This window comes from Sceloporus occidentalis, unplaced genomic scaffold, assembly GCF_023333645.1.
Source record: "Sceloporus occidentalis isolate IW3139 unplaced genomic scaffold, rSceOcc1.0.p SCAF_1, whole genome shotgun sequence".
Classification (NCBI taxonomy): domain Eukaryota; kingdom Metazoa; phylum Chordata; class Lepidosauria; order Squamata; family Phrynosomatidae; genus Sceloporus; species Sceloporus occidentalis.
The window spans coordinates 214,104,508-214,131,468 of record NW_028316981.1 but is presented as its reverse complement, the minus strand read 5'-3'; the positions used below and the strand labels follow the sequence as shown (position 1 = coordinate 214,131,468).

General features: G+C 42.3%; 2 protein-coding genes across 2 annotated transcripts in view; one reads left to right on the top strand and one right to left on the bottom strand.

Annotated features, from left to right (window-relative positions):
* The first annotated feature begins 770 nt into the window (after positions 1-770).
* Positions 771-13,608, top strand: LOC149323363 (dual specificity protein phosphatase 4-like). Its single transcript, XM_089540110.1, has 4 exons — positions 771-1,188; positions 8,066-8,196; positions 10,284-10,503; positions 12,569-13,608. The coding sequence occupies exons 1-4, from the start codon at positions 771-773 to the stop codon at positions 12,952-12,954; spliced, it is 1,155 nt and encodes a 384-aa protein (XP_089396236.1). The 3' UTR covers positions 12,955-13,608.
* A 2,118-nt stretch (positions 13,609-15,726) lies between these two features.
* The window catches only part of LOC149323362 (poly [ADP-ribose] polymerase tankyrase-1), a 103,978-nt gene continuing 92,743 nt past the window's right edge, over positions 15,727-26,961 (bottom strand). Inside the window, exons 23-27 of the mRNA XM_089488838.1 lie at positions 26,506-26,580; positions 25,746-25,851; positions 24,567-24,753; positions 23,659-23,815; positions 15,727-22,448 (exon numbers count right to left, since the gene is read on the bottom strand). Of these exons, the coding sequence (XP_089344964.1) occupies positions 22,362-22,448; positions 23,659-23,815; positions 24,567-24,753; positions 25,746-25,851; positions 26,506-26,580 (612 nt within the window). The 3' untranslated portion in view covers positions 15,727-22,361. The remainder of the gene's footprint in view (positions 22,449-23,658; positions 23,816-24,566; positions 24,754-25,745; positions 25,852-26,505; positions 26,581-26,961) is intronic.

Below are 26,961 nucleotides of genomic sequence, written 5' to 3'. Positions count from 1 at the left end.
GTACTTTGCTCTCCCTGGAAATGCTACAAGGAGACACACCTGCAGCACCTTTTGAGACCGAAGTTTCTGGCGGATGCCCTTCCATTGGACTCCAGTCCAGGGCACGTTTTCTTACAAATGCCTTCTTCTCTTAAGGCTCCAATGGACGCCACAGGATTCCTTTGTGTTGGGGGCTTAAGAGGCAAATGATTGAATGAGCCCTCAGCCTCTCTAAACAAACAAACAAACAATCCCCTCCCTCTCTGAATTAAATAAATATTGTAAACCCTGAGCCTTCATTCCTTTCTCCTTCCTTCCTTCCCCCTCCCTCCTTCCTTCCTTCCTTCCTTTATCTGTCCTTCCATCCTTCTTTCCTTCCTTCTCTCCCTCCTTTCTACTTCTTCTTTGCTTCCTTGTCTCTCCTTTTCCTTTCCTTCTTTCTCTTGCTGCCTCCTTCCCTCTTCATTTCTTCCTCCCCTTCCTTCCTTCCTTCCTTCCTTCCTTCCTTCCTTCCTGTGTTGTTGTTGTTTTTATGAATGAAGCGGAGCCCTGCCTGTCCGCCCCCATTGTGACGTCAGCGTTCCATTCAAGGCGAGGTGAGCCTTTCTCAACGAGAGGAGGCAGTGGGCGTGGCTTGGCCCTCAAAGCCAGGGCCCCGCCCCCGCGGCCGGGAGAAGCCAGCAGCAGCCGCCGCAGCCGCATCCACAGCCCCGGAGCCTGTCCGTTGCCATCGGGAGCCCGCTGCCCTTGCTGCTGCTGCTGCTGCCGCCGTTGCTCTCTCTGCTGGGCGGATGGCGGCGGCGTCGGCGGCGGAGGAGGAGGCTCTGGGGGAGCTGGAGCCGGGGGCTCTGCGTCGGCTGCTGGTGGCGCTGGGCCCCGGGCGCTGCCTGGTGCTGGACTGCCGGCCCTTCCTGGCCCACAGCGCGGGCCACATCGCGGGGGCGCTGCACGTGCGCTGCAACTCCATCGTCCGCCGCAGGAGCAAGGGCGCCGTCTCCCTCGAGCAGATCCTGCCCGGCGCCCAGGCCGAGGCCGAGGGACAGGCCAGGGAGGCCCTCCGCAGGGGACGCTGCGCCGCCGTCGTCCTCTACGACCAGAGAGGAGGGGCGGCGGCGGCAGGAGGAAGCGGCAGCAGCAGCAGCGCCCTCGCCCTGGCCGCCCTCCGCAGGGAGGCCCCCCAGCCACCCCCAGACATCCTCCGCCTCAAAGGTCAGCACCCCCCCCTTCCCTTCCATTTTGGGAGCCCTTTCTCCCTCTCGCTCTCCCTTTCTCTCTTTCCTTCCTTCCTTCTTTCCTTTCTCCTCCCCTCTTACTTTCCCTCACTTCCCTCTTTGCCTTTCTTCATCTTCTCTCCTCTCCTTCCTTTTCTTTCTTCTTTCCCTTCCTTCTTTGCCCCTTCCCTTCTTTTCTCCCTTCCGCCCCCCTTTGCTTTCTCCCTTCCCGTCCTCCTTTTTTTCTTCCAATCCTCTTTCTCTTCCTTTCTTCCCCCTTTTCCCAACTTATTCTCTTCTCCTTTCCTTCTTTTCCTTCCTCACCTCTTCCCTCCTCGTTCTCCCTTCCCTTCCTCCCCTTTTCTTTCTTTCGTTCCTTCCTTCCCTCTTTGCCTTTCCTTCTTCCTTCCTTCCTTGAGCCTTCCCTCCTCTTTCTCCATTCCCTCCCTCCCTTCCTTCCTTCCTTCCTTCCTCCCTCCCTCCCTCCCTCCCTCCCTCCCATCCCTTCCTTTCCTCCTGCTTTTCCTCCCTCCCTCCCTTCCCTCCCTTCCCTCCTTCCCTCCTTCCCTCCCTCCAGCCTCTGACCAAACCTTGCCAAGAAAACCCCATGATCATAGCTTCACCTCAGGCACCTCGACAAGGTTTTAGTTTGGTCTCAGCTTTCCTCCTCCTGTTTTGGTCCTGTGCCCCCTTCTCCCTTCTTTCCCTCCCAAGGCGAGAACCTTGGAGGACTGAGACAAGAGTGCCTCTGAGCATGCCTTTGCCTTCTGCCCCAGTTCTGTGTGTGCTGGGTACCTTCAAGTCGTTTCCAACTTATGGAGTGACCCTAAGGCAATCCTGTTCTGGGGTTTTCTTGGTGAGCTTGGTTCAGAGGGGTTCTGCCGTTGCTTCCCTCTGAGGCTGAGAGAGTGTGACTTGTGCAAGGCCGCCAAGTGTGTTTCCATGGCCGAGCCAGGAGTCGAACCCTGGCCTCCAGAGCCCTAGTCCAACACTCAAGCCACTACCCCACATGATAAAAGCATTGGTTGGTCATGAGGCAAAACACCTTACAGTAAAAGTGGGGTTCAAGCATGGAGATGGCTATGAACCTTTCTTCCTGGGGACAGAGAGAAAAGTGGGGAGGCTGTTGGGTTTCTCTGGGGACTTCCAGGGTCTTCCTTACTGGGCCTTTTCCCTGCCTTTGGAGAAAAGCAGGGGGGTAGTGGTTTGAGTGTTGGAGTGCCTGAAGACTAGGGTTCGAATCCCAGTTCAGCCATGAAACCCATTGGCTGACCTTGGGCAAGTCACACTCTCTCAGCCTCAGAGGAAGGCAAGGGCAAACCCTCTGAACAAATCTTGCCAAGGAAACCCCATGGCAGGTTTGCCTTAGGGTTGCCCTAAGTCAGAAACAACTTGAAGGCACACAATCACAACACTAAACCAGCATGGGGTAGTGCTTTGGAGTATTGGACTACAACTCTGGAGATCAGGGTTCAATTCTTAGCTCCGGTTTCTTAGTCCAAACTTTTAGCCAGTTTTCTCCCCCAAAAGAGGAAGAATCAAATCCCCAGGGCCTGAAAAAGTTATCTCTGGGGCTAGTTGTTGTTGCGTGCCATTTCTGACCTATGGCAACCCAAAGGCCAACCTATCCTGGGATTTTCTTGGCAAGATTTGTTCAGAGGAGGTTTGCCATGGCTTTCCCCAGAGGCTGAGAGAGTGTGACTTGCCTAAGGTCACTCAGTGACCCAAACCAGGATTCATAACCTGGTCTCCAGAGTTGTAGTCCGACATTCAAACCACCACACCAGGCTGGCTCCTCCCAATAAAGATACTATCACAATATTTACTTGCCCAAGGTTTGCCATAAGTCAGAAACAGCTTGAAGGCATGCTGCTACTGGAGGTGTCCTATCATCTCCTCCATAGATGCTGCCTGGTGGAAGAAGGTGAGGTTTTGAGTGCTCTCTGGGGCCGGATCTTGGAAACCCACTATCCTGGGATTTAGTAGGAGCAAACTGGATGTTTGCAAGAGGGGAGATAGCAAGTTTTGCATGCAGGAAGACCTATCTAAGGAGGGGAAGAGAGAATGCAAAACACCTTCCAACAAAAACGACTTGAAGGCAAACAACACACAGGGTTACCATAAGTCTGAAATGACTTGAAAGAATACAACACACAACACATAGGGTTGCCATAAGTCTCAAAAGGGATGTTGAAAAACTGGAGCGTGTCCAAAGGAGGGCGACAAAAATAGTGAAGAGTCTGGAAACCATGCCCTATGAGGAACGACTTAAGGAGCTGGGGATGTTTACCCTGGAGAAGAGAAGGTTAAGAGGTGATATGATAGTTCTGTTTAAATATGTGAAGGGATGTCATATTTAGGAGGAAGCAAGCTTGTTTTCTGCTGCTCCAGAGAACAGGACAAGGAGCAATATGATGCAAGCTGCAGGAAAAGAGATTCCGCCTCAACATTAGGAGGAACTTCCTGACAGTAAGGGCTGTCCGACAGTGGAACAAACTCCCTCAGAGTGTAATGGAGTATCCTTCCTTAGAGGTCTTTAAGCAGAGACTGGATGGGGATGCTTTGATTGGGAGTTCCTGCATGGCAGGGGGTTGGACTGGATGGCGCTTGCGGTCTCTTCGAACTCTATGATTCTAAGTCCAAATCATATCCTCTGGTGTTTTCTTGGCATGATTTTATTCAAAGGAAGTTTGCCATTGCTATCCCCTGAGGCTGAGAGCATATGACTTGCCCAAGGTTACCCAATGGATTTTATGGCCAAGCTGGGAATTAAACCCTGGTCTCCAGAGTCATAGTCCACTCAAACCACTATACAGACAAATAGAATTAAGTGAGTCTTAAGGATGCCAATAAACAGCACTATGGCTGCTTTTCCGTCTGTTCAAAGTGTTGCTGTTCTCAGTATTCTGTGTTTTGCATCAAGAAAGCAAAGCTGTAGCATTTGCTTCACTTGGAGAGACTAGAGACAGGAAAGGAACACTCCCCCAGAACATGTAATCCTGTACATGTTTCCTGGGAAGTTAAATCCTGTTGAACTCCATAGGACTGTTTTGTGCCTAAAAGTGTGTGTGCTTCAGCCTTCCAGTTGCCTAGTATTCCCATGAATTTCAGTTCATGATGATCTCATGAATTTCACAGGCTTTTCTTGGGTAAGGATTAGTCAGATGGCCTTTTGCCACTTCTTTTCTCTGAAATATATGTATGTGTGTTACGTGCATTTAAGTCATTTCCAACTTATGGCAACCCTAAGGCGTAAGGCTTTTTCTTGGCAAGATTTGTTCAGAGGAGATTTGTGTGGCCATCCTCTGAGGCTGAGAGAGTATGACTTGCCCAAGGTTGCCCAGTGGATTTCTGTGGCTGAGCTGGGATTCGGACCTTGGTTTCCCAGTATCCTAGTCCAACACTTAAACCACTACACCATACTCAGAGGTGGTTTTGTTTGTTGTGTGCCTTCAAGTCATTTCCAACTTTAGGCAAGCCTAAGGCAAACCTATAATGGGATTTTCTTGCCCAGATTTGTTCAGAGTCTGTTTGCCATTACCTTCCCCTGAGGCTGAGACAGCATGACTTGGCCAAAGTCACCAGTGGGTTTCATATACCAGACTGCATATAGTTTGTAATCATTAACGTGATGTAAGTGACTGGGATAGTCAAACCTTGTTTTTAATGTCTTTCCAGTTGAAGAGATCTAGAAATCTCAACTGCTTTGCAAACATGTTTGCCCATTTAGGTTGGTTGGTAAAGGTGCTGCCATGTACAGGTTTTTGAGATGAAATGGAGTCAGTTAAGACCATCTGAAGAAGTTGGTGGGAATCATGTGGCCCTTCCTTCCAAATGCTCTGTTGGATTGCAAGTCCTAGACGCCCTTGCTAGCATAGCCAATGGTGAGGAATGCTGGGGGTTGCAGTGCAACAACAAAGGGCTGGATAAATTCTCATTGCAGCAACTTCTCAGGTGGAGGGTTATTCTGCATTGTTTTTCAGTGGATTTTTGCTATCTAAATATGTGCCTTTTTTGGGTGCAGGAAACAGCACTTGCTTTTTTATGTGTGGAGGGTGGTGAAGAAATGTTTTCACTTTTTGGTAAGGCAGAAAGAAATGAATCAAATTGAGCTGAGCCTATGCTCTCTGCCCTGGAAAACACCTGCCTTGTACTCAGTGTCTCTGGAGCTTTTGCTATCCTATTTGTGGTCCCTGTTATTACTATGATGGTTTGTGACACAGGAAGGGAAGTATTTTTTTTTTAAATGAAGCCTGCTGGTTTTATGAGTACATGTAATTTAAAGAAGAGAAATTAAAAATGTGCCTGTCCCCGCCCCCCCCCCCCCCCCCCCTTATATTCTAGTACTGTCACCCAGTTACTGTAAGAATGCCTGCTGAGATTAGCAGGATCTGAAAGTCTTCTCTTCTGGTCGGTGACTGTTGAAATGACACTTAATTAGGGAAATTTGCCCAGTTTGCAAAATTTATTTATGGTGCAGAAATTCAGTGTGCCTTACAGGACTTTTAAGGGACCAATCAGTCATTCTGCTTGTAGAAAAGGTTTTCACATCCTTCTCTCCACCTGCATCTCACATCTGTATAGGGATCACTGTGAGGCCCAAGTACCCTTGTCCAGGGAGGATATGCCTTATCTTAAGGGAGCATAGGAGGCCAAGGATTTGGAAATGTGGGGCTGGCCTGAAGAGGGGATCCTTCACTGTAGGTAGCCTCTTTTCTCATGTTAGGGAATCTTTGGGCAAGGGAAGGCAGGGTAGCCAACCCATGCTTCCAGTGGGTGGGATGTGTGTACCTTTCCTTTTTGTACCCAAGAAGATTATTTCCCCTTTCAAGTTCTGGGTAGTTTGCAGTGAATTTAGCGGGGCCATGGCAGGAACCCTTGCAGTGAGTCATTCTTTTCCTCCAGATGGTTTGGGACTGCTGGTCCCATAATGCCTTTCCAGTGGCTATGCTGGCTAGGACTCCCAACAACATGTGGAAGAACAGAGTTGCTCAACTCTGCTCCAAGGGAAGTGGAAGAAAGGAAGCATAGAGAGTTTCTGAATACCTGACAGCTGGCTTTGCAGATAACCAGTAAAATAACTAGTAAGATCAGTAAGCAAAGGGGTCTTGTAGCACCTTTGAGACTAACTGAAACAAAGAAGTTAGTAGTATGAGCTTTCGTAGATTTCAATCTACTTTCTCAGAAGTACGAAAGCGCCTGCTGCCAATGTCTTTCTTTCAGTTAGTTTCAAAGGTGCTACAAGATCCCTTTGCATACTGATTTTCTAGACTAACACAGTTTATACCTATGAATTCTAGTAAGATCAGTGAGAGCCAGCATAGTGTAGTGGTTTGAGTGCTGGACTATGAATCTGGAAACCATGATTGGAATACTATTCTCAGCCAGGTAAATCCACTGGATGACCCTGGGAAGTCACACCTTCTCAGCCTCAGAGGATGGCAGTGGCAAATTCCCTCTGAAGCAATTTGCCAAGAAAACCCCTTGATAGGTTCAGTTTGCCATAGGGGAAGTCAGAAATGGCTTGAAGGCACAACAACAGCAGTAAGATCAGTTTTTGGAGTTGACAAAAACTGTTTGTTTTTCCAAAGGGAAATAAGTGCTGATGGCATTGGAGACTTTGATGCTAAGGAGGTAGTCATTAGCATCTGTCTTACTTGTTGGCTGCGAGGAAAATATGAAGCTGCCTCTTGCCAAATGTCCCTTGGAGAATTCTGGAAATAGAGAGCTGGTTCATACTGTTGGTTATAATTGAGCTCTGGCTTCCTAGTGGAATAATAAAAATAAATGTTAGCCAGGTCTCAAGAGGTTGGTATTGCCACAGAGGGAGGGTAGAGAAATTTTAGAAAACCCTGGAAGCAGCCAATAAAATGGTACTTGCTCCATCCACTCACATGCGGATATAAGGTATGGCATCTGCTTCTACACGGGGCTTTCTATACATAGTCTGCATCCACATTACAGAAATAATTTTAGATTGGGGAAAAAACCAAACCTGGGGCCTCTCCTTTCACCTTCCACTGAGACTTGCCCCATTTACACCATTTCTACAGCCTTTTAAAAGTATGCAGGCAAATGTCAAAAGGCAGATGTTTGGGGAGCAGTGTTGTCACCCTCCTTAGGTTGTCACCTGGTGCGATCCATACCCCCCAGTGATGCCCCTGGCTTGTGCTTTGAGTTGGCTTTGACTTTAAGATGCAGATTATTTTTCTTGACAGAAGAGGGACAAGCTGCTGGAAGGGGTGGTGGGAGTTACAAAACTAAGGCTTGCAATACCAAGAATAATAGAATCCTAGAGTTGGAAGAGACCACAAAGGCTATCCAATGTCTGCCATGCAGGAACACATAATGAAATCAGCTCCAACAGATGGTTCATCCAATATGTTTAAAAACCTCCAAAGAAGAAGACTCCACCACTCTCTGAGGCAGCGTCTTCCACTGTTGAACAATCTTACTGTCGGGAAGTTCCTCCTAATGTTTAAGTGGAATCTCCTTTCCTGTAGCTTGCATCCATTGCTCCGTGTCCTAGTCTGCAGAAAATAAGCTTTCTGTATTCTCAATATGACACCCCTTCAAATCTTTAAACAGGGTTGTCATATTGCCTCTTAACCTTCTCTTCTCCAGGCTAAACATACCCAGCTCCCTAAGTTGTTTCTCATAGGACTTCCTGGTTTCCAGACCCTTCACCATTTTGGTCACCCTCCTCTGGAAACACTCCAGCTTTTCAACATCCTTTTTGAGTTGGTGGTGCTCAGACTGCATGAGATTTTCTTCCTTGACTTAATTGACCAGGCTCTTGTATGTACCACAGTGTACTTTGTGGCTGCCTAACACAATGCTGTAGAGTAAAAAGTTGCAATGGCTTTTATTTTCAGGTGGCTATGAGAGATTTCATTCAGAGTATCCAGAATTCTGTTCAAAGACAAAATCTCCTGCTTCCATGCTGGCCTCTGTTGAACATCTTGAGCATAGCTGCAGTTCCTGTAGAACACCACAGCATGACCAGGTTGGTTTTTCTATGTTTATCCCCAGTTAAACCATAGGGCCCATAAATGCTAAGAGCAGGAGTAGGCACAGTTTACCCTGGGGCTACAGGTGGACCCCAAGATTGTTTTGTGGCCCTTAACCCTTCAGGACTCTTCGAATATCCTTCTTTTGGTAAGAAAAGATCAAATTGCCTCTCCTAGAAGTTTCTAGGAGCAAGTGGCCACTTCTTAAATAGCTCCCCTCCTGTACAACTTAACATAAAAGATAATTGTTTATCAAAACCAGAAATGGGCTCCAGGACTCTGCTGGGATTTTGGATGGGTCAGTTTTAGCCATCAATGTGGCCCCCAGTGGTCCTGGGTCAGAAAACTTGGCTTCTAGCCCATCTGCAGTTCTCTCTCCCTCAAGACTTTGATGTGTTGATATTCTAACATTCTGAAAGTGATACAATTTGTAATTTGAGAGTAAGTGGCTTATGTGTGCCTGTTGGTATTTGGTGACCTTTTGACTAGAGGCTTCCAACTTCAAACCCTTTATGGTTCTTGTTTCATGGAAGCCAAAAGATCAAAGAAGAAAGAACCTGAAACTGAATGGTTGCAAGTTCAAAACAACCAGGAAACAGAGCGGAATCTTCGGCAGAAAGGGCTTGAAGTGCTGTATATCTTTGCTTGCCAGTATTGTCGTTCTAAATCCATATATTTGTATTCAATGCATGAAGGTTTCCGTCTGGTCAGAATGATAAAATGAACTTGCAGAAAGTCTTGTCAAGTGATAGAGTTTTCTAGGACAGTGGTTTACATTGCAGAGTCATATGTCCAAAACCAGATCAGAGCTTCTGTATTGACTGCATTGACTAGGCAAGCTGATATTGGAATCCCTGAATGAGAGAAGACAAAGATTTTCTGTGTTACCTTGTTTTGCTTTATGGTCTTAAGTCCTAGGAGTCCTGGTGGTGCAGTGGTTAAATGCCTGTACTGCAGCCACTCACTCATAAACCACAAGGTTGTAAGTTCAGTTCCAGCCAGGGGCTCAGGGTCAACCCAGCCTGGCATCTTTCCGAGGTCGCTAAAATGAGTACCCAGCTAGTTGGGGGCAATTGATTTAGACACTGAGTGCTTAAGTGCACTGATAAGCAGTATAGAAAGATACATGCTATTGTTATTGCTAGCTGTTAGTGGAGCAAAATGAATAAAAAGTCAGAAAACCTAAAGTATAAGATTGCGAACATCCAGAATTTAGAGGAGATATTACTGGGAGTCACTGTGGAAAAGTAAATGGGACGGTGGCCTACATGTCACTGTTGGCATCTGTAGGGACTGATAATCGTAGCAGTCTCTGTGTTTAGAATTATGGGTAGCCCTGCATCTGCACATGTTACATGAGAAGACAATTTTGTCCAAATGCAAAATTTGGAAAAACTGAAGAAATTCAAAATTCAACATACAATGAGAATCTCCCCCCCCCCTTAGAGAAACAATTTTCTAGCCTTCATTAGTTGTGAGTGAGAAGCACTAGAAAGTCTGTGAGCCCTGTTTGATGAAATCATAAAAGTTTAGGCGACTGCAGGACTTCTTGAGTGAATAGCACTCGTGAGCTCCTTGCCTTTCCCTCAAAAATGGGTAAAGGAGCTGCAAAAAAGAACAAATAGCCTTAATCTTTATAAGGTATGCCAGATGCAGACCTCAGCTTTTCTTGCCCCAGCATGTGGGTAGCCTTGCTGCAGAGGTTGAGGTTTCTTTTTGAGAAAATGCATTAGAGACTTTGTGTTTTCCCCTTTGTGACATTTTAAAATTTCTGAGTAATTTCGAAAAACCACAGAAAAGCTAAAATATGCAAGTCCCTGAAGGGTATTAACATGTAACATCTGAAGAATTTAGTTTTCAGAATCCAGTGGAATGATAAAACAGCACTTTTCTACTTTCTCTGTAAGTGAAGGATCATCCTAATGCATTCTAAAAATGTTTTTAAAGATATATCCTCACTCCTTGAAAGAAGAAATCATGAAAGTGGCCACAACAGCTCTTTCACTTCGTTTTGTCAGGTTTATCTTTGTTCAAGAAATCCTGTATCCATGCTTGTGTCTTAGTGATGCCTTTCTTTCTTCAGGGTGGCCCGGTGGAAATCCTTCCTTTCCTCTTCCTCGGCAGCGCGCATCATGCTGCTAGGAGGGACATGCTGGACACGCTGGGGATCACAGCCCTGTTAAACGTCTCATCAGATTGCCCAAACCACTTTGAAGGACATTTTCAGTACAAATGTATTCCGGTGGAAGATAACCACAAAACTGACATCAGCTCCTGGTTCATGGAAGCAATCGAATACATAGGTACGTTTTATACTTCTTGGGTTAAAGCTTGGATAGTGGGTGAATTCAGTTCTAAATTCTGGAGTAAATGAGTACTAGAGGAAGACTTTAAAGCAAGTCTTCTTCCTATATAAGCCACACCTTGGGCTAAGTATTCCACTTGTGTGTAAGCCTGGATAGTTGAATCTGTGGATAATGAAGCCATGGATATGGAGTTCCGACTGTATTTAATGGGACTTGAATATCCGGATTTTGATATGCACGGGTGGTTCTGGAACCAAACCCCAGAAGATAACAAGAGCCCACTGTATATATTATCTCTGTGTGGTAGTGGAGCACCTGCTTTGTGCGCCAAAACCCCCAGGTTTGGTCCCTATGGCTTTCAGATGGGAAGTACAAAAGGGAATGCATTGTAGTGCTTGGATTATTCAGTATTTTGTGGCCCTGAACCTTCTATCCAGCTTTGGGTTAAAGTTGGAGGTGGAGAAGAATTTGATTTCCCTTCCTCCATCTTTCTCCTGACTCTCCTCCCTTCCCTGCTTTGGCAGCAACATAGAAAAGCCTCTCCTTTGGTGCCTGGTACATTGCTATGGCAACAGGACCACTAGGGGAAAATGTTATCTCAAAACTACTGATACATGACAGTCGTCCTAAGAAATACATTTCCCGGTGATCTTGGTGCATGCCACATAAATGTAGCAGTGGGGTAAATATAGGGGGTGGGTAGGAGAGGTCTGACTGTCTTGTACTTCCGTAGACATCATGGGGGGCATGCCAAGGGCTGCATTAGGTTAAAAAAGAGATTTTCTGAATAAATCAAGGAGTTTCCCTGTTTGAGCAGGTAGATCCTTTTCCCCAAGCATGATGAAATAAATCATCGCTATTGCTGCTTAGTGTTAATACAGCTCCTGCAGCTTGAATGATCAGTGCAAAATGCTGGATAGGCAGCCAACCTTGGGCTACTTCATATTTATCTCATACTGACCCTTTGGCATCGGATGAACAGAAGACCTCTTCCTTCTGTGCTTCAGTTGCCACAAATGGATGCTTTGTATAAAATCAAAGGCCATTCATAAAAAAATACTTCTTGGTGCTTGCACTGATCTGAGAAGCATCATTAGGTGATGAATTCAAGGGATAAGACAGTGAACAAATGAAATAATATTTATACCTAGCTATTGCCAAAGCTGTGTGAGCCATACTTTATAAAAAAAACAATGAAGCTAAAAATAAAATTGTGTTCCAGTTGGCAACAAAAGCTGAATTTTCATCACTTGAACCAGCAGTTGGGTATGCATGCATATATAGTCAGCCATGGATTTTTTTTAACCCATGGATCAAGTATCCATGGCTTGAAAATATTCAAATATTTTCAAATATTTTAAAAATACATAAATTCCAAAAGGCAAATATTGATCTTTGCCATTTTGTGTAAGGTACAGCATTTTACTTTGCCATTGTGTGTGTGTGTGTGTTGTGTAAGGCTAACTTCCATTAGCCATACCTGTTAGTGAGGGATATATATATATGGATATTTTAATGTGACACGTGTGTGAGAGAATACATGTAAGATAGAGCACGCACACACACATTTTCTCATATATGTGTGTGTGTGTATATATGAGAGAGAGGGAGGTGACTGTGACCTTCCAACTGTGGTCCCTTCATAATCCGTCGCTATTAGCTAATGGAAGTTGTAGGCCCAAGATATCTGGAGGGCCACTGTTGCTGCTTATTCTAACCTAACTGTTACACACACAGTTTTTGTTTGAGGAGCTGAAGTTCAGTGCATGCCTTACCATTGGCAGTTTTCAGTGGATGCAAAAATATTGCTGGTTATTGGTCACATTCAGATTATCTTCGTAACAGGACTAAAACTGGCATCAAAAACTCACAGAGCCACCCTGAAAAATGTGTATTTTCAGGAGAATGAATTCAGTGACCAATGTCATATTCTGTAGCTTTTTATTGCCCACTTAATAGAATTATGGTGCATGCCCAGAAAGCCTTGGCAAAAGTCAGATTTCTTTGGGCTTGATTTTTTGCTGTGTATGCTGATGCCTTGGTTCTTCTGTGCTCTCCCCAGACTCTGTGAAGGGGTGCCACGGCCGGGTCCTTGTACACTGTCACGCTGGCATCTCTCGATCAGCCACCATCTGCTTAGCCTACCTGATCATGAAGAAGCGTGTGAAGCTTGAGGAGGCCTTTGAGTTTGTCAAGCAACGCCGGAGCATCATCTCTCCCAACTTCAGCTTCATGGGACAGCTGCTTCAGTTTGAGTCCCAGGTGCTGGCCACATCATGTGCTGCGGAGGCTGCCAGCCCTTCGGGAACACTGAGGGAAAGAGGGAAGACCACTTCCACCCCAACATCTCAGTTTGTCTTCAGCTTCCCTGTCTCCGTGGCTGTCCATTCCACTCCTGGCAGCCTTCCCTACCTCCATAGCCCCATCACCACCTCTCCTACTTGCTAGACTGGCCTCCACGGGTTGCACCCTGGGATGATAAGGAGCAAAATCCCACAGTCTCCTTGGCCACCATTAATGGCAATAACCAAGGACTCTGCCTGCCTTGCAGATGGTCAGAATTTATCCAAAGATGGAGCAATAATGGCTGCCATCGCAGCTGGAAAGGAACTTTTGGGAGCTGGGGAGAAGGGTCCAGAAGGTCTTCTCTGGGCAGGATGTCTTACCTCATTTTTAAGATATATATGTATAAATAATATAAAAATAGATGTTGTGAAATCCTAGTAATTTTTTGGATTTAGTTCTCTGTGTGTATGTTTGTCGGTCTGGAGGGAGAGTGAAAGATACATTCCTTGGAGCAGGAGAGAATTGTGAATATTGCCAAAGTAGCTGCACATCATTGTTTCACCTGAGCCCTATTGAACTGTGTGTGTGTGTGAGAGAGAGGGAGGAGTGTACAAATGGGGATGTTTTCCTACGTCTGGAATGGTTGGCTGGCTGTTATACGTTTTTGGATTGGGGCCAGTTTCCCAAAGTGCCTGGCTTTTGATTTCTTGATGGATTATGTTACAGATTCCAAACTGCTATTGTTTTTAACAAATGAAAAGTAGACATTTTGTTGTACAGCAGTTGTCAGGTTTCATAAATAATGCATCTGTTGAAGCTCTGATTAAAACTAATCAGATCAAAAAATGGTTCTGGTGTTTTGTTTGTTTGTCTTAACAGAGATATTAGGACATGCAAGGGTAGAAATGGGATTTCTGTTCCCCATCCCCACCACTACCTGTGGGGAATTTCTCATGGTTATGTTTGCAGAACCAGTGTGATTCTGCAATGCTTTTTGGGAAAACCAAATTCATCTTTGAATTGGGCTTTGGGATTCTGGTTGTATGAGTTTTTGTGGCCCCAAGTACCTAGTACTGTGTCATGTCACCCCAGAGTTTATATGGGCAGGACAAGGGTTCTAGTATTTTGTCCTTGCTTTCTACCACTTCTTAGGAGAAGATACTATTTACCTGGTACTCTGGATCTTCTGGCAAGAAAAGTAACTTCCCTTGAGATCCAGGTTGTCTCTCTACTGTGGAAACCTAGCTGCTCCATTCGTAGGCAGAGAAGATTCTGGGAAGGTCCAGAATACTGTTTTTGTGTTGTGGCAGCAGTCGGCATGGGCGTCCTGCTGAGCTGCCTGGCATGTGCCAACGCCATGGGTCACTCGTTCTGAGGTCGTATTGAGGCATCCACCTTGTGTTCATCATTCTGACCTCAGGTATTGTTTTAAATGTGCTAGTTGTGCATGTCACAACTATTGCCATTACATTCAGTGACATACAGGAATTACAATTTGAGTAACATTAGTACCAAAAACATTACTAAGGATTCTGTATGGTGTGGTTTGGGAAGAGACCAATGGGTGGTGACACTGCGAGTTACCACACCATGTGATGCCAACCCTAATGATACAGAAATAAATGGTAAGACAGTGTTACGTAACAAATGATAACTATATACTCGAGTATAAGCCGATCTCATGTATAAATTGAGGGGCCAAAATTATGGATTTTGATATGACCCATGGATAAGTTGAGGGTAAAACTTAGGGGCATGTAACAAAAGATCTAAAGGAAAGCAATGCCAAAGATCTTGAAAAATTCCAGCAGGCGTAACTATGTGCTCTCAATAAAGGCTGGATAGATGAGAGAGTAGCGGGATCCGTGCTTCCAGGACAAATTACACTCTTGTCTTTCACCAGGGGATGGTTCGTTTTATGATAAAAGTATCTGAGTATATACAGTATGCATCTGGCTCCAATGTAGCTTAGGAGTCACCCATGGTCAATGGGGTGGTGACACCGTGAATTACCACACCAGGTGGTGCCAGTCCTAGTGATGCCACTGGTGATAGATGAGAATAATAATAAAATTATGTTTCCCCGCCTCTCCTGGTGGATCAAAGCGGGGTTACAGACTAATAAAAGCACAAGTGTTTACATAAAATTCAATTAAAAGCAGCTAAAAACAATAAAATATCCAACATCAGACAATAATAGCATCAACAAGCAAGGCAGGGATCATACACAGACAGGGCATGTCATTCATATCAGGGGGGTAATTCATATCAGATTGGGTATGCTCGGCTAAAAAGCTTGGTTTTAACTGCTTTTCTAAATGTGTCTTAACGAGGCCGCTGTAAAACAATCTTGGGTTCTTTCCCCCCAATGTAACTTAAGATAGGAGTCCTTCTGGGTCAATGGGGTGGTGACACCAACTCCAATGTATTTACCTATACAGCAAGTAAGTTTGTCTTGAGGAATGCGATGCTCTCTGCCTAAGAAATGGGTACTTAGGTTTGCACAGGACAGGGACAGCCTGGATCTCAAGGGAAGTTACTTTTCTGTTGCTAATGGAGTTGGCATTTTATTGCCCTTTATCTCTGGTCCTCTCAGGACCAAGAAGGGGAATGACATCTGTCAGCATCTTAACTGACAACAGAACATCTAAGACAAAATGTAGGCCTGTGACTAACATCATGACATTACAAAGAGCGATACAAGACACTGCATCCTTCTAACATCTTATTTATCTCCCTGTCATCTGAGGCTTCAGTAGGCATTGCTGAAAAAACTGCTGACTTATAAGGGCCAGAAACATTACAAGAAGTGAAACTCAATGTATTTTCTATGCAGAAAGATCAAACACAAACGCCTTTGAGTAAATAAAAGAAATTACTGGAGAAAGTCAGTGGTCCTGCTTTTGAAGCATCACCAAAGAAAGAAAAATCAAATTTTGTTTTTTAAAAAGTGTTTATTGAATCTTGATCTGTCACAAGTACTATACATCAGACATTTAAGTCAAAGCACAGTAAAATCTAATTCAGTTGTTACATTGGCTTTATGCAAAATTCAATCACATTGGTTAAAGTGAAGAGAATCTAATATCTTCTCTTTTAGCCAGAGAAAAGAAGTAACATCCCAGTTCCAGGTCACAGACAATGAAAGGTCATAGCGGGACTTTCTATGTTCTTCTGTGGCCAATATGTATGAAGAACATAAGGCTAGCTATGGAAGCAAGTTACACAAGAATTCTTAAGATGCAAAGCCAGTACTTTAGTGTCTATGGAAATAACCAGGTGTCAAAATTATCACAAAGGATACACAGGCTGATGGTACAGCAAACAAAGTTGCCAATTCTAAAAACCTGCTGGAACTTTTGAAAACATTGCAAAGAAATACAAAAAAAGTGAGACTGCATTGTATAAAACCCCCAAGCCTTTAAAATATTTTTTCTAGTAACTGAAGAGCCAGTGTGGTGCAGAGATTTGAGCACTGGACTATGACTCTGGAGACCAAGGTTTGAGTTGCCACTCAGCTATAAAAACCCACTGGGTGACCTTATACAAGTCATACTCTCAGCCTCAGAGGAAGGCAAGGGCAAACCTCCTCTGACCAAATCTTGCCAAGAAAACCCTGTAATTGGTTCTCCTTAGGGTTGCCATAAGTCGTAAAAGACTTGAAGGCACATAAGAACAACTAGTAATTGAACAGAACTGGTACAACAAAAATGCCCATATAAATAGCATATGAATATACTACCAAACCATTATTCAGTGGCATAGACATTTCAGCTTAAATGCATGATTTGTTACCGCTTTCCACATTTTGAGCCCTAAACCCCAACACACATGACAGATACTAATGTTCAACTTCTGGTCCTCAAAGGTTTATGCCACAATACATAGGTTGTCATAAGACTTGCCATTGTTTCTCTCTGGAAATTGTTTTTTCTCATATAAACTAATCACAAGTCATGGTTTACCCATCCAATAAAACTCTGTATGCTCCACAAAATTGTTAGGCAGAAGAAAACAAAACCTAATCTCCATTCTGCTCAAAAATAAAATTCTGTGCCCAGTAAAAATTAAGCAAATTTTTGAGCAGAATGCAGATCTAGGTTTCTACTGATTGCAATCCTGGGGAAGAATTTTTACATGTAAGGAAAGCAAACTACAGATAACTCCTTTCCAAAAACCTGTTAGGACTTCAGCAAGAGCTATAAATGAAATGCCTACCTGTTCAGATGATGCCACCACAAAGGTCGCTTGCTTGGTTGCAAACAAGTCAAAACAGCAGTCATTGGTAATGGATACAATCAGATGTTTATGGAAATAAGAGAATTCGTATTGTTGTGGACATTTGGGGAAACATAAAATGTTTCTGAATTCTACCAAAAATGTGATAGCCATTGACTAGTTTAATTGGCTTTATTCACTTTTACAGCAGCCCAATTATAAACACCAGCAGGAGGAGATCAGGAATGTGCTGGCCACTTGTTATCACACAAGACTTGTAGGGCTTTGCTGTGATTGAATCCAGCAGTAAGAAATGTATTGTAAATGTGAATTGATCCTTGCTGGTTCATGTTATGCTCTATGCTGTTGTTGTTGGGTGCGTTCAAGTTGTTCCCGACTTATGGTGACCCTATTATGGGGTTCTGCTTTATATTTATATATTTATAATAACCTTGAAGCACTAAATGGTAGCTTGTTCACATTTATCACAGCAAGCAATCGGCCTCACAAATATATATTATGGAGAACTGGAGAGTGTCCTAAGTTTTCACAGTGCCAGGGCACAAGTTCATTATCCTGGCAGGCAGATGGGCCCAACACATTTTGGTGCTCAAGGTAGAAATTTCAACTGGCATCTTAATAGGCTAAGAAGGGTTTTTAAATAACTGATGATTTGCTGCCTTTTAAATGGTACCCAAAGTCTCTCTTACCTGATGACACAGTTGATCCTGCTAGCAAACTCTCCTGCTTATATTTAAAGAATATTTAAATAATAAAACTAAAAATGTACCCACAGACCAAACTCCCAGTGCCAAAGAATAATTAAATCACTTTTTAAAAGTTTTTTTTTAAAACAATAGTTTCTTTGAAGTGGGTTTAATCCTTTCCCTGCCCTATGAAGCCACTGTTGGACCTGCAGTATGGGAAAAAGGCACAATATAGACAGTTATGTTTAATCTGCTGTAGGTATAATAGCAGTTTAAACCTGTAGTATAGTTACAGCCGAATTAAGCACTATCTCTGCACATGTTGAAACTTCAAGTCAATAAATAACATACCCAGAGAATTCAGAAATGTCTGCACAGGAAAGGAATTCTTTTAGAAGCCCCCTGAAAAGAATCTTTTTAACACTTTAAAAAAAAACAAACGATCTTTACTTGTATTTCACTCCCAACTTCCAGTTTCTATCATGTTTTTGTTGGATAAGAAAATTAAGATAATTCTTAGCTCCCCCAGATTGAGTGTTCACTGAATAACTGTTTTGTGATGCAGATTCCTAAACATATCAATCTCCTCTTTAACAAATATTCCAGCTGACATGGACAAAAAAGCACATCTTTAAAAATGTTGCTTGCAGATCCCAATGTTAGCAAACAGGTTAATATAGTTGGAGCAGCAGAACAGTTGTACCAAAAAGAAATGAAGCCCTCCATACAACTGGACAGAGATTCAGACACCCCCTCCCCCCAAAATCTGAATTTTACAATTCCCCTCCCATTTTGGAAGCTGGAATGGGGAAATGTGTTTATGAATTTCTTCAAACATATGTAATTCTATACCCAGAAATGTCAAATGCAATGTGACCAATGTTTGTTTGTAAACATATGCTCCATATAAATGCTCCTGTCACAGAGCTGGAATTGGGTATGGCTCCTTGGCAAAATTCACACCTTTTGTGGCAAACTATTTCCTGCTGCACATTGTGAGCAATAGCCCTCAACAGATCAATGCATTTAAGGCGACAATTATGCAAAGAAAACCCTATGAAATTCATGTAGTTGCCATAAGTGGACAGGTGATTTGAAGGCGCACTCACAACATACACACAAGAACAATTGCAAACCAATGGTGTTACATTCTAGGGACAAATCTAAAACAGGGTTGGGTAAAGTGTGCCCTCCTGGGCCATTTTTGTGGTCCTCAGGCCCTTGGGGGGTTAAAACAATTTTTTGTCCCCAAACATCTTTGACAGATATGGGAGCCATTTTCATCATGTTTCTGCCCCTCTGCCACTTTAGGTCCACAAGAAGATTAAAAATAATAATGATCAGGAAGTGATTTCTGGATTATTTTCTGTTGTAAAAAAGGCATGTCAGGGATCTAAAACAGCCTGGGGGGATGTGGCAATATGCCCCACATGCCACATAGGACATTGTGCTGTGTGTGGTTTTTCTGAGGATGGTGCTGTCTTCCAAGGTCTCCTGGGGAACTAATGCAGCCATCTTGCTTCAAACAGTTGCCCATCCTGTTTGAAATCCAAGAAGGAGCATCAGGTCTTCTGTACCTTTATCTTTTACTTTTTGTGGAAGAAAACCAAGAAGTGAACTGGCTGTACTAAGCTTATTAGCATTTGATTTGATTGGGCAGAACTGGGATCCAAGGTGGCCTTACTCCCAGAAAGTATTTGGGTTTTTTCCCTGCCCTGGTGGGGAGATGCCAGATACACAGCCCAAATCTTGTTACTTTTGTTTTTTATGGCAAAAGTGTGCACATATGCCCAAAGCACTGACTAGGTTCTTGGGTTATTTATTCCAACCTAAGTGTGTTTAGAAATTGGATTGGGAGATCTCCCCCCCCCCCCCCCAATATCAACTCCTATATCAGGGAAATGTGACTACTGTGTTACTCTGAAGGACAGATAATACTATATTTGTATCTTACACTTGGCTCTCCATGTTAGGCTTTGGGATCTCTGAAGATTTAAGCAAAAACGTAGGCATATTTCTCAAGGTCTGACTAGGGACATGTTAACAGAATTACATTACTACAAGACAAAAGCCACTGCAAATGGAATTCCTCGCACAGCACCTTTTACTCTGCACAAAACATCAGTTACAAAACACTGGCAGTTTAAAAGATCAGGGTCACAGTTCGAGGTTCTGGGAGTTTAGATGAAACCTAAAACATTTCATTAGTTCAACTAGCACACTGGAGGAAAAAGACAACCACAGAATCATCCCTTGGAGAAAAACACTGAATTTTGACATCCATGTTAACCATTTGGTTTAACTATAAAGACAGCTGTGTTCCAATTAACATCTACATGAAGCTGGCAGAATGTAGACTTTCACATTTATTTGCAATCAATTGGCACACACCCCAACTGCAGTTAAAAACAGAAATCCCTCCATGAATGTTCATCTGTCTTTAACAATGAACTCCAACATTTTAACAGTGAACGCCACTGTTCGTTCACTTTAACAATGAACTTCACAACTTTGACATGTACTAATGCAGAAACTAGCTTGGCCAGCTCTGAACTCCAAAGCCCTGCGCTGCAAGCCAACAAGCCCAACTGGAGCAAGTGGCCAGGAACAGCAGACACAAAAGGGAAAGATTCACCATTGTCGAAACCTGTCACATCTGGTCTCTCCAGTAACATCAGAAGGCATTTAGCCAGTCTGAGTCGAGTACTGAGCTTGACAACTGTCAAAATCTACATGATTATTCTTGCAAAGACATTTTTCCAAAAACATCTTTGGGTTTTGTTGTTGTGCTTGTGGTGTCGCTAGGTAATTTTTTTGTCCCCATTTCCAAGCAGATGCCAGTATATTTCATAAAATCATTGGAACGGTTTAGTTTTTATCTTCAATGAATAAAAAGCTTTAAGGAAGATCTGTAATTTGAGCAATCCTTTGGCTGTTCACAAGATTTTGCAAGGTTGTATTTCTACTAATATTGTAATCTCTCTCTCTCTGTGTTACATTTCCTATTTATAAATCCCTATTACTACTTAATTTTCAACTTTGTTTTTTTCTACTGTTATTGCATTGTAAAAAAAAGCCGTTTCTTGGGAAGAATTAAACTTTCATTGTTATACCTCTGATATTATATAGATGGTAATAAAGGGGCTTTTTCATAAAATTTATGGGGACAGAAATTAATAGATTGAAAGTAACTAGCAGAACTTCTGGCATAAAGTGTAATGCAAACTACCCCCTATTATAGGCATTTAAAAACCAATCTGCTTTGGAGAAAATATACTTGCATGTTAATTCAGTAAACTGTTGCTGATACAGCATGTGACTGAATCCATGCACAATATAATACAAAATGTATTCTTCCTACTGAAAGTGAAAAGGCCCTAAATCAAGCAGAATGGACACCACTCAAGTCTATGTGGAAAAGATTCTCTTTCTGGGATTGTACACAGCAAGAGATCTGAGACAGGCATCTGGCTCAAAATCTCTCTCTCCTGCTCCTCACTTTGGGGAAGAGTATATCACGTTCAGATAACCACAAGGGCTTTGATTTTGCTTGTATACTCTCTGTGATCATGGAGGAGTTGGAAGAGAAGGGAAGGGAAGTGGCGGTATAAACAGGTGAGGGTGCAAGTGGCCTTGAACAAACTCCTGGACTCTTTCTAGAGCAAAAAACATGTCCAAGCAGACTTTCCTAAGCAGGTGCCTTTGGTAATTTTGCCTCCTCATTTTAATGCTTTCCAAATTCCTTTTGCTTTTTATCAGATACTTTCAAAATATGTGTCCTTACCTAAGCTCTCTCACAAAGTCTTTTATCAACAAGGCTATTATTACTTTAGCTAGGAGAAAGCAGAACACATTCCCAGAATGAAGAGATCCTTCCAAGAGGTTTCTAAATAAACACTAGTATGAATTCTTAGACAAAGAGGAAGTCAGCAAGGACAAAATATGAGTTTCTACCCTAAACATTTATGCTCCTAGTAACCTAAAGAAGAGTTCATAAAAAGTGCAAAAAGAATCCCAGACCAAAGAACTAGATCTCTAACACCTTCTTGGGTAAGAAATTCCTATTGCATTGTTAATTGATTTTAGTCGACCTGACTTTGTGCAAAAATATTCCCAAGAAGGGCCTGGCTCATTTTCATAATAAAAAGGAGGAAAAATGAAATAGCCAACTAAGGACTTAAAAAACAAAACAAAACCAAATCAATGCTGAATGTTGAGAATGTGGCATGAGTTCAGTACCGCTGGTATGCACTATTAAACCAAACCAAGTGGCATCAGAAATTATTTTCTTTTAAAAAAAGAAAGAAAACGGTTATGACATAGCCCTGCTTGTTAAATAATGTTCCCAAACATCCAGTTTGAAGCAATGATGTCATTACACACATGGCAACTGCAGGGAAAGTGAGCCTGAGATATGTTGGTAAAAGGCAAACCTTTGTAAACATTTCCTCAAAAGGAATAGTAGCAATTGAGTATGTATCAGTTACTCATATTCATTAATAGAGCAATACTTTATAAAACACATACAGCTTAGTTCCAGAGTGACAATAATTTCATACACTGCTGATGTTTTGAAACTAATGTCATCCATCCAGTCCATAAGTTATTTAAATCACGTCATTTGTTTCTCTGAAGCAGCATTTACTAGGTCTTCTGCTCTGCGGCTGTTGCTGTCTGTGAGGGAGTATCTGGCTTTACAATTTGGTATGTAATCAGATACTCTGGGTAAGCCTAAGAGGAGGTAAAGAAATCGAAATTAGAAGACATTGTAGCAAATGAGGGTATTTGCACATTATGCTGAAATACTTTGAAAAGGAGGACAATGCATTGCAAGTCACCTGCATCCCCAATGTCAATCTCCCCACCATCATCCAATAGCTTGATATTCTTGGTTCTTCTGTCCTTCTCTATTACTACATACTGCACCAATATGATCCTGTGCAGATGGTATTTGCTACACTTCCTGACACCGTACCCTTTATGTGGAAAAGGATCCTTTCTTTTTTCTGTTCCATAACACACTATCTCCCATATCTGTTATTTAGTTTGCCTCCAATGAATGGCACGATAGGATGGGCAGGAGATGCAAAGAAAACAAAACAAGATCTCTGTAAAGATGGCTATTAAAGAAAAAAGAATATCATAGGATGTTGAAGGTTTAGTTGGCAACATCTGTTCCTCCATAAGTTACTAGGCTGCAGTGTTTCAGAAGCAATAGGAGAGACATACTAATATGTCATACTGAAAAGGTAATGATGGCATTTAACATATGTATAACCCAGACTCTCTTCATGGAGCAGAGTGACAACAAACAGAAGCAATATATGACATAAGTTATAGTGTAACTGGCTCAAGGCCACTCACTGAACCTTACAGATGAGCACAGATCTGAAGCCAAGTCTCCCCAGTCCATGTCTGAACAACTAGTTACGCCACTCTCAAATATTGTAATAAAATAAGGTTTCCTATTTTGGCCAGATACCCCCCTGTGTTATTCATAAGTCAATCTTACTGCACATATTATCAAAATAATTAAGAAGCTTTAAGGGTATCAGGTAGCATTAATGCTTGTGCTCTTCATTCAAGATAATTAAATTGAGGGTAGCTCCACATTTTATGCCTTCATGGCTAGAAATTGTAACAGAAACAAGTAACAAACATCTCTGCTTTGTGAAGTATAGAAGCTACATTTCTATTTAAATATCTATAAGCATCTTGATCAAGTGAAGAGAGAAATGCACTCTATACGTCTGTCATGGAAAACACCAGTGTAGTACCTGCATGCTGGTGATACATGGAGGATGCAGGTTTTGCTTTGTAAATCATGATGCAGTGCTGACTGACAGTGGTGGTGCACAGATAATATATGTTGATTAACATATACTAACTGTTTGGACCTACCAATGCCATGACACATAAACTGTTTTCATTTGCAACCTACCTGTTCTCCTCTATAGATTACATACTCCGCATATGCAAGTCCATTTACGCTTGGCCTGCCAATAACAGAGTGATGCCCAGGTGGTGCATGGGCCATTTTCATGGTGCTAAATTGTAAGAAGGATTTTCCCAGTGTCACACGACAAAAAAGCATTTGTCTAAAGGAAGACAGGAGAAAAACTATGAAAAACAAAGTAATTTCATGTGCAACAACAACAACAAAAATCATGTGTTGGATAAATGGGGAACTGAATTTTTTGGATTCTATTCATTTAGGTTTTCTAACATTTTCATTTTTTTCCTCTTTCCCATGTGCCAACATCTGGCACTATATTTGTGCCCATTAAGTGAAAATGTTTCTTTCTTTTCTGGAAACTTGCCGCAAATGGCTCAGGGACTGGCACTGTTCCAGGTACCACCACTTTGACTAGCCAATGCATTGTTTAAACAAATGAATGAATACCACATTTTTGTTGCCAGGAGAAAGCCCTGATTTTATCTGGAATGGAACCAATGACTATTTAAGACAGAGGGAAACAAATCTGCTGTCTTATGAAAATGTGGGGCTAAGTAATTGATCTAATGAAAAAGCAGGGCCTTCCTTAGGTCATTCCTGTTTGTATACTGCATTAAGACTGAAGGGCAATGAAGCCAAAACTGTATCACCAATAGGCTCATTTGGTAAAAAAGAAAAGCTAGCAATGAGTCAGAAGCTGTCTGTGTTTAACTCTTGTGAGACTACCCAATTCTAACATCACAGAGATATTCTGGCATTAATATTCTTTCAAGTTAAAGACTGAAAAAGTTTGTGGCATTTCTTTTTCCATTTTATCTTGAGATTCAATCTCTTTTTTCCATTTAGCATTCAAAATGCAAGCAATGTATCAACAGAGCTCACCAGAAACTCACCTGTGGCAGATGTAACAGGACCTGTCTTTGTGCGTGGGGCACCCTGTACCACCACCAATTCCGTACACATATTGGTTACTTTTAGAGGAATTTTCTGCAAAGTAAATGCCAGCTCCAAACATTCCACCAATGTATGCATGTCTTTCATCAAACCCTTTGTGAATAATAGCATTAATAAAAGGTGATCCTAAAACAAAACATAAAAAAAACTGGTATTGCAAACGATACAGGAATTATGTGTGGTGATTATATGTAAATAAATGTATTTAAATTTAGCCATACAGGTTCAACCAATAAATACTCAAGTATTTATTTCCCAAGCCTCAGAAATTTGACAGGTTCTCAAGTACATGATTTATGGTTTATGATTTCCACATATCTGAGCAAAATGTCAAACAGCCTAATCCAGATTGTGCTAAATATACAGAAAGGCTAAACAGACTAGCTTCCTGATGCCTTATTTGTGAATAAACAGACCTCCCACTTAAGACAGTTATGCATTATTATTACATTTCTTCTTGGCAAGTTGTCAGAGAGTTTGGGCTTCTCTCCATAGAAAGGCCTTGTTGTGCAGCCCTTCTTCTGAACTGTCCTCACTTGCACAGCAGGATGAACACTCAACCAATCTCTTCATTTGATAGGGACTGCCAGGGGGACACAGATAATCTTGTTAAACTACCAGCTCCTACTAGGACTCTTAAGACAACTCTCCAGAATGATGGGCATATCCTATATGAAGACAAATTCTCTCCTTAATGCTTTACCATTTCCAAGAACCTATTTCTTTTTCATTTTATGAGTCTGGGAATAGGTGAGTGAGGGGAAAGACATTATGCCCAAGCAAAGGACTGTAAATTTAGTGTAGGATACAATGTTGTACGATAGAAGGCTGGCTGGTTACAGAATAGGGTTTTCAAGTAGCTCATCCCACTGAAGCTTCTGGCATTCAACTTCCAATTTTGCTTGCCAGCTGGAATGCCCTCTAGAATAGCCCATGCTGTAACATAGCAGGGGCTGCACTGTGTGTATGAAGGGCTAGGTGAAGAGCATCAACAAATTAGGCAGATACAACTTAAAATCCACTGAATAATCAGGAAGTAAATGAGAAAAACATTTGGGCCAAATTTTAATAGTGTGTGGCATTCTAGCAAGAAATTCAAAGAGGGCAACTCTACATACCATGAAACAGCATGCGCTCATTGTGATGGTTATGATTTTCTTCTGACACTTCTTTCTGCCTATGACAGAACCTCTCCCTCAGCTTCTTATTTACAACTTTCTGAATCTATCAAAGGATTTTAAAAAAGAGAAATATTATCTGCAAGAGAAAATGTTTACATGTAAGCTAAACTCATTCACATGCAATGGTTTCTGTAAGGAAAATGCCACTTGCCAGCTCTCAGACTAAAGTGAGTCTGTTCCTTGTGAGAAGAAGCACATAGTAACTATCTTCTGATGTCGTATTCTCTTCCTTAGCAGGAAAAGTAGGGGATGCAAACCTGCGGTTCTTTTTACTTTATGGACAATGGAGAGAAATGCAACAGGCACTCTTTCCGACTGGGTGAATGATCTCTCAGGGTTGTCAGAAGACAAAACTAAAAAGGGTCTGAAGTAGCACTGCATGTTATTACCATAGAAGCTCTTGAATAGGAGATATATCAGTCTTGCAAATGAACATCTAAACTCCCCCACATGATCAATTTTAATCCTTTTTTAATCCTCTTTAATTATCCCCCACAAAAGCCTAAAAATAATATACATCCTAATTTAAGGCTTTTTCTTCAAAGCCAGTCTTCAATCCTGCTTTCTTTTCCTGGGATCAATCTGTTTAAGTGCCTTAGTGGAGGTCCTTTCTATCTTAGTTCTATTTGCAAAACTAATTTATTAGCAAAACTGATGATTATTTTGTGTATGGCCTTGCAAAGTTCTTGAAACTTACCCTGATGACATTGTATCTGTTGAAGATCCCCCCAGCATTACCACCATCTCTGTGTTCCCTGATGGTACTTTGCATCTGTAAATGAGTTAAAGGGTACAGTGTAAGATTCCCAGAATGTTGTATTTTGGAAATCCTACAAGCATCTTAATTTGAAAGGGTACTGTTGGTCTAGCATTTAGATGCAACTGAAGCTCTCAAAGAAGCAAAGAAGGAAGAAGGAAAGATGCATCTCTCCCATCTACGGCCCTTTCTACCTTCTGAAAGAAGGGGAAAGAAGGGAAGGAATATGAAATGGTGAAGATGCTCTGCTTGCTCTTCTTGCTGCTCATCCCAGAAAGGAAACAGCAATGAGAAACAGGAACTCAGAAATCTTCTTAGAAGAAAGGGATTTTCTTCTATGATTAGGAGGCAATAGGGATTATCTGCAACACAGAGTTGGTTACTCCCAACTACTGG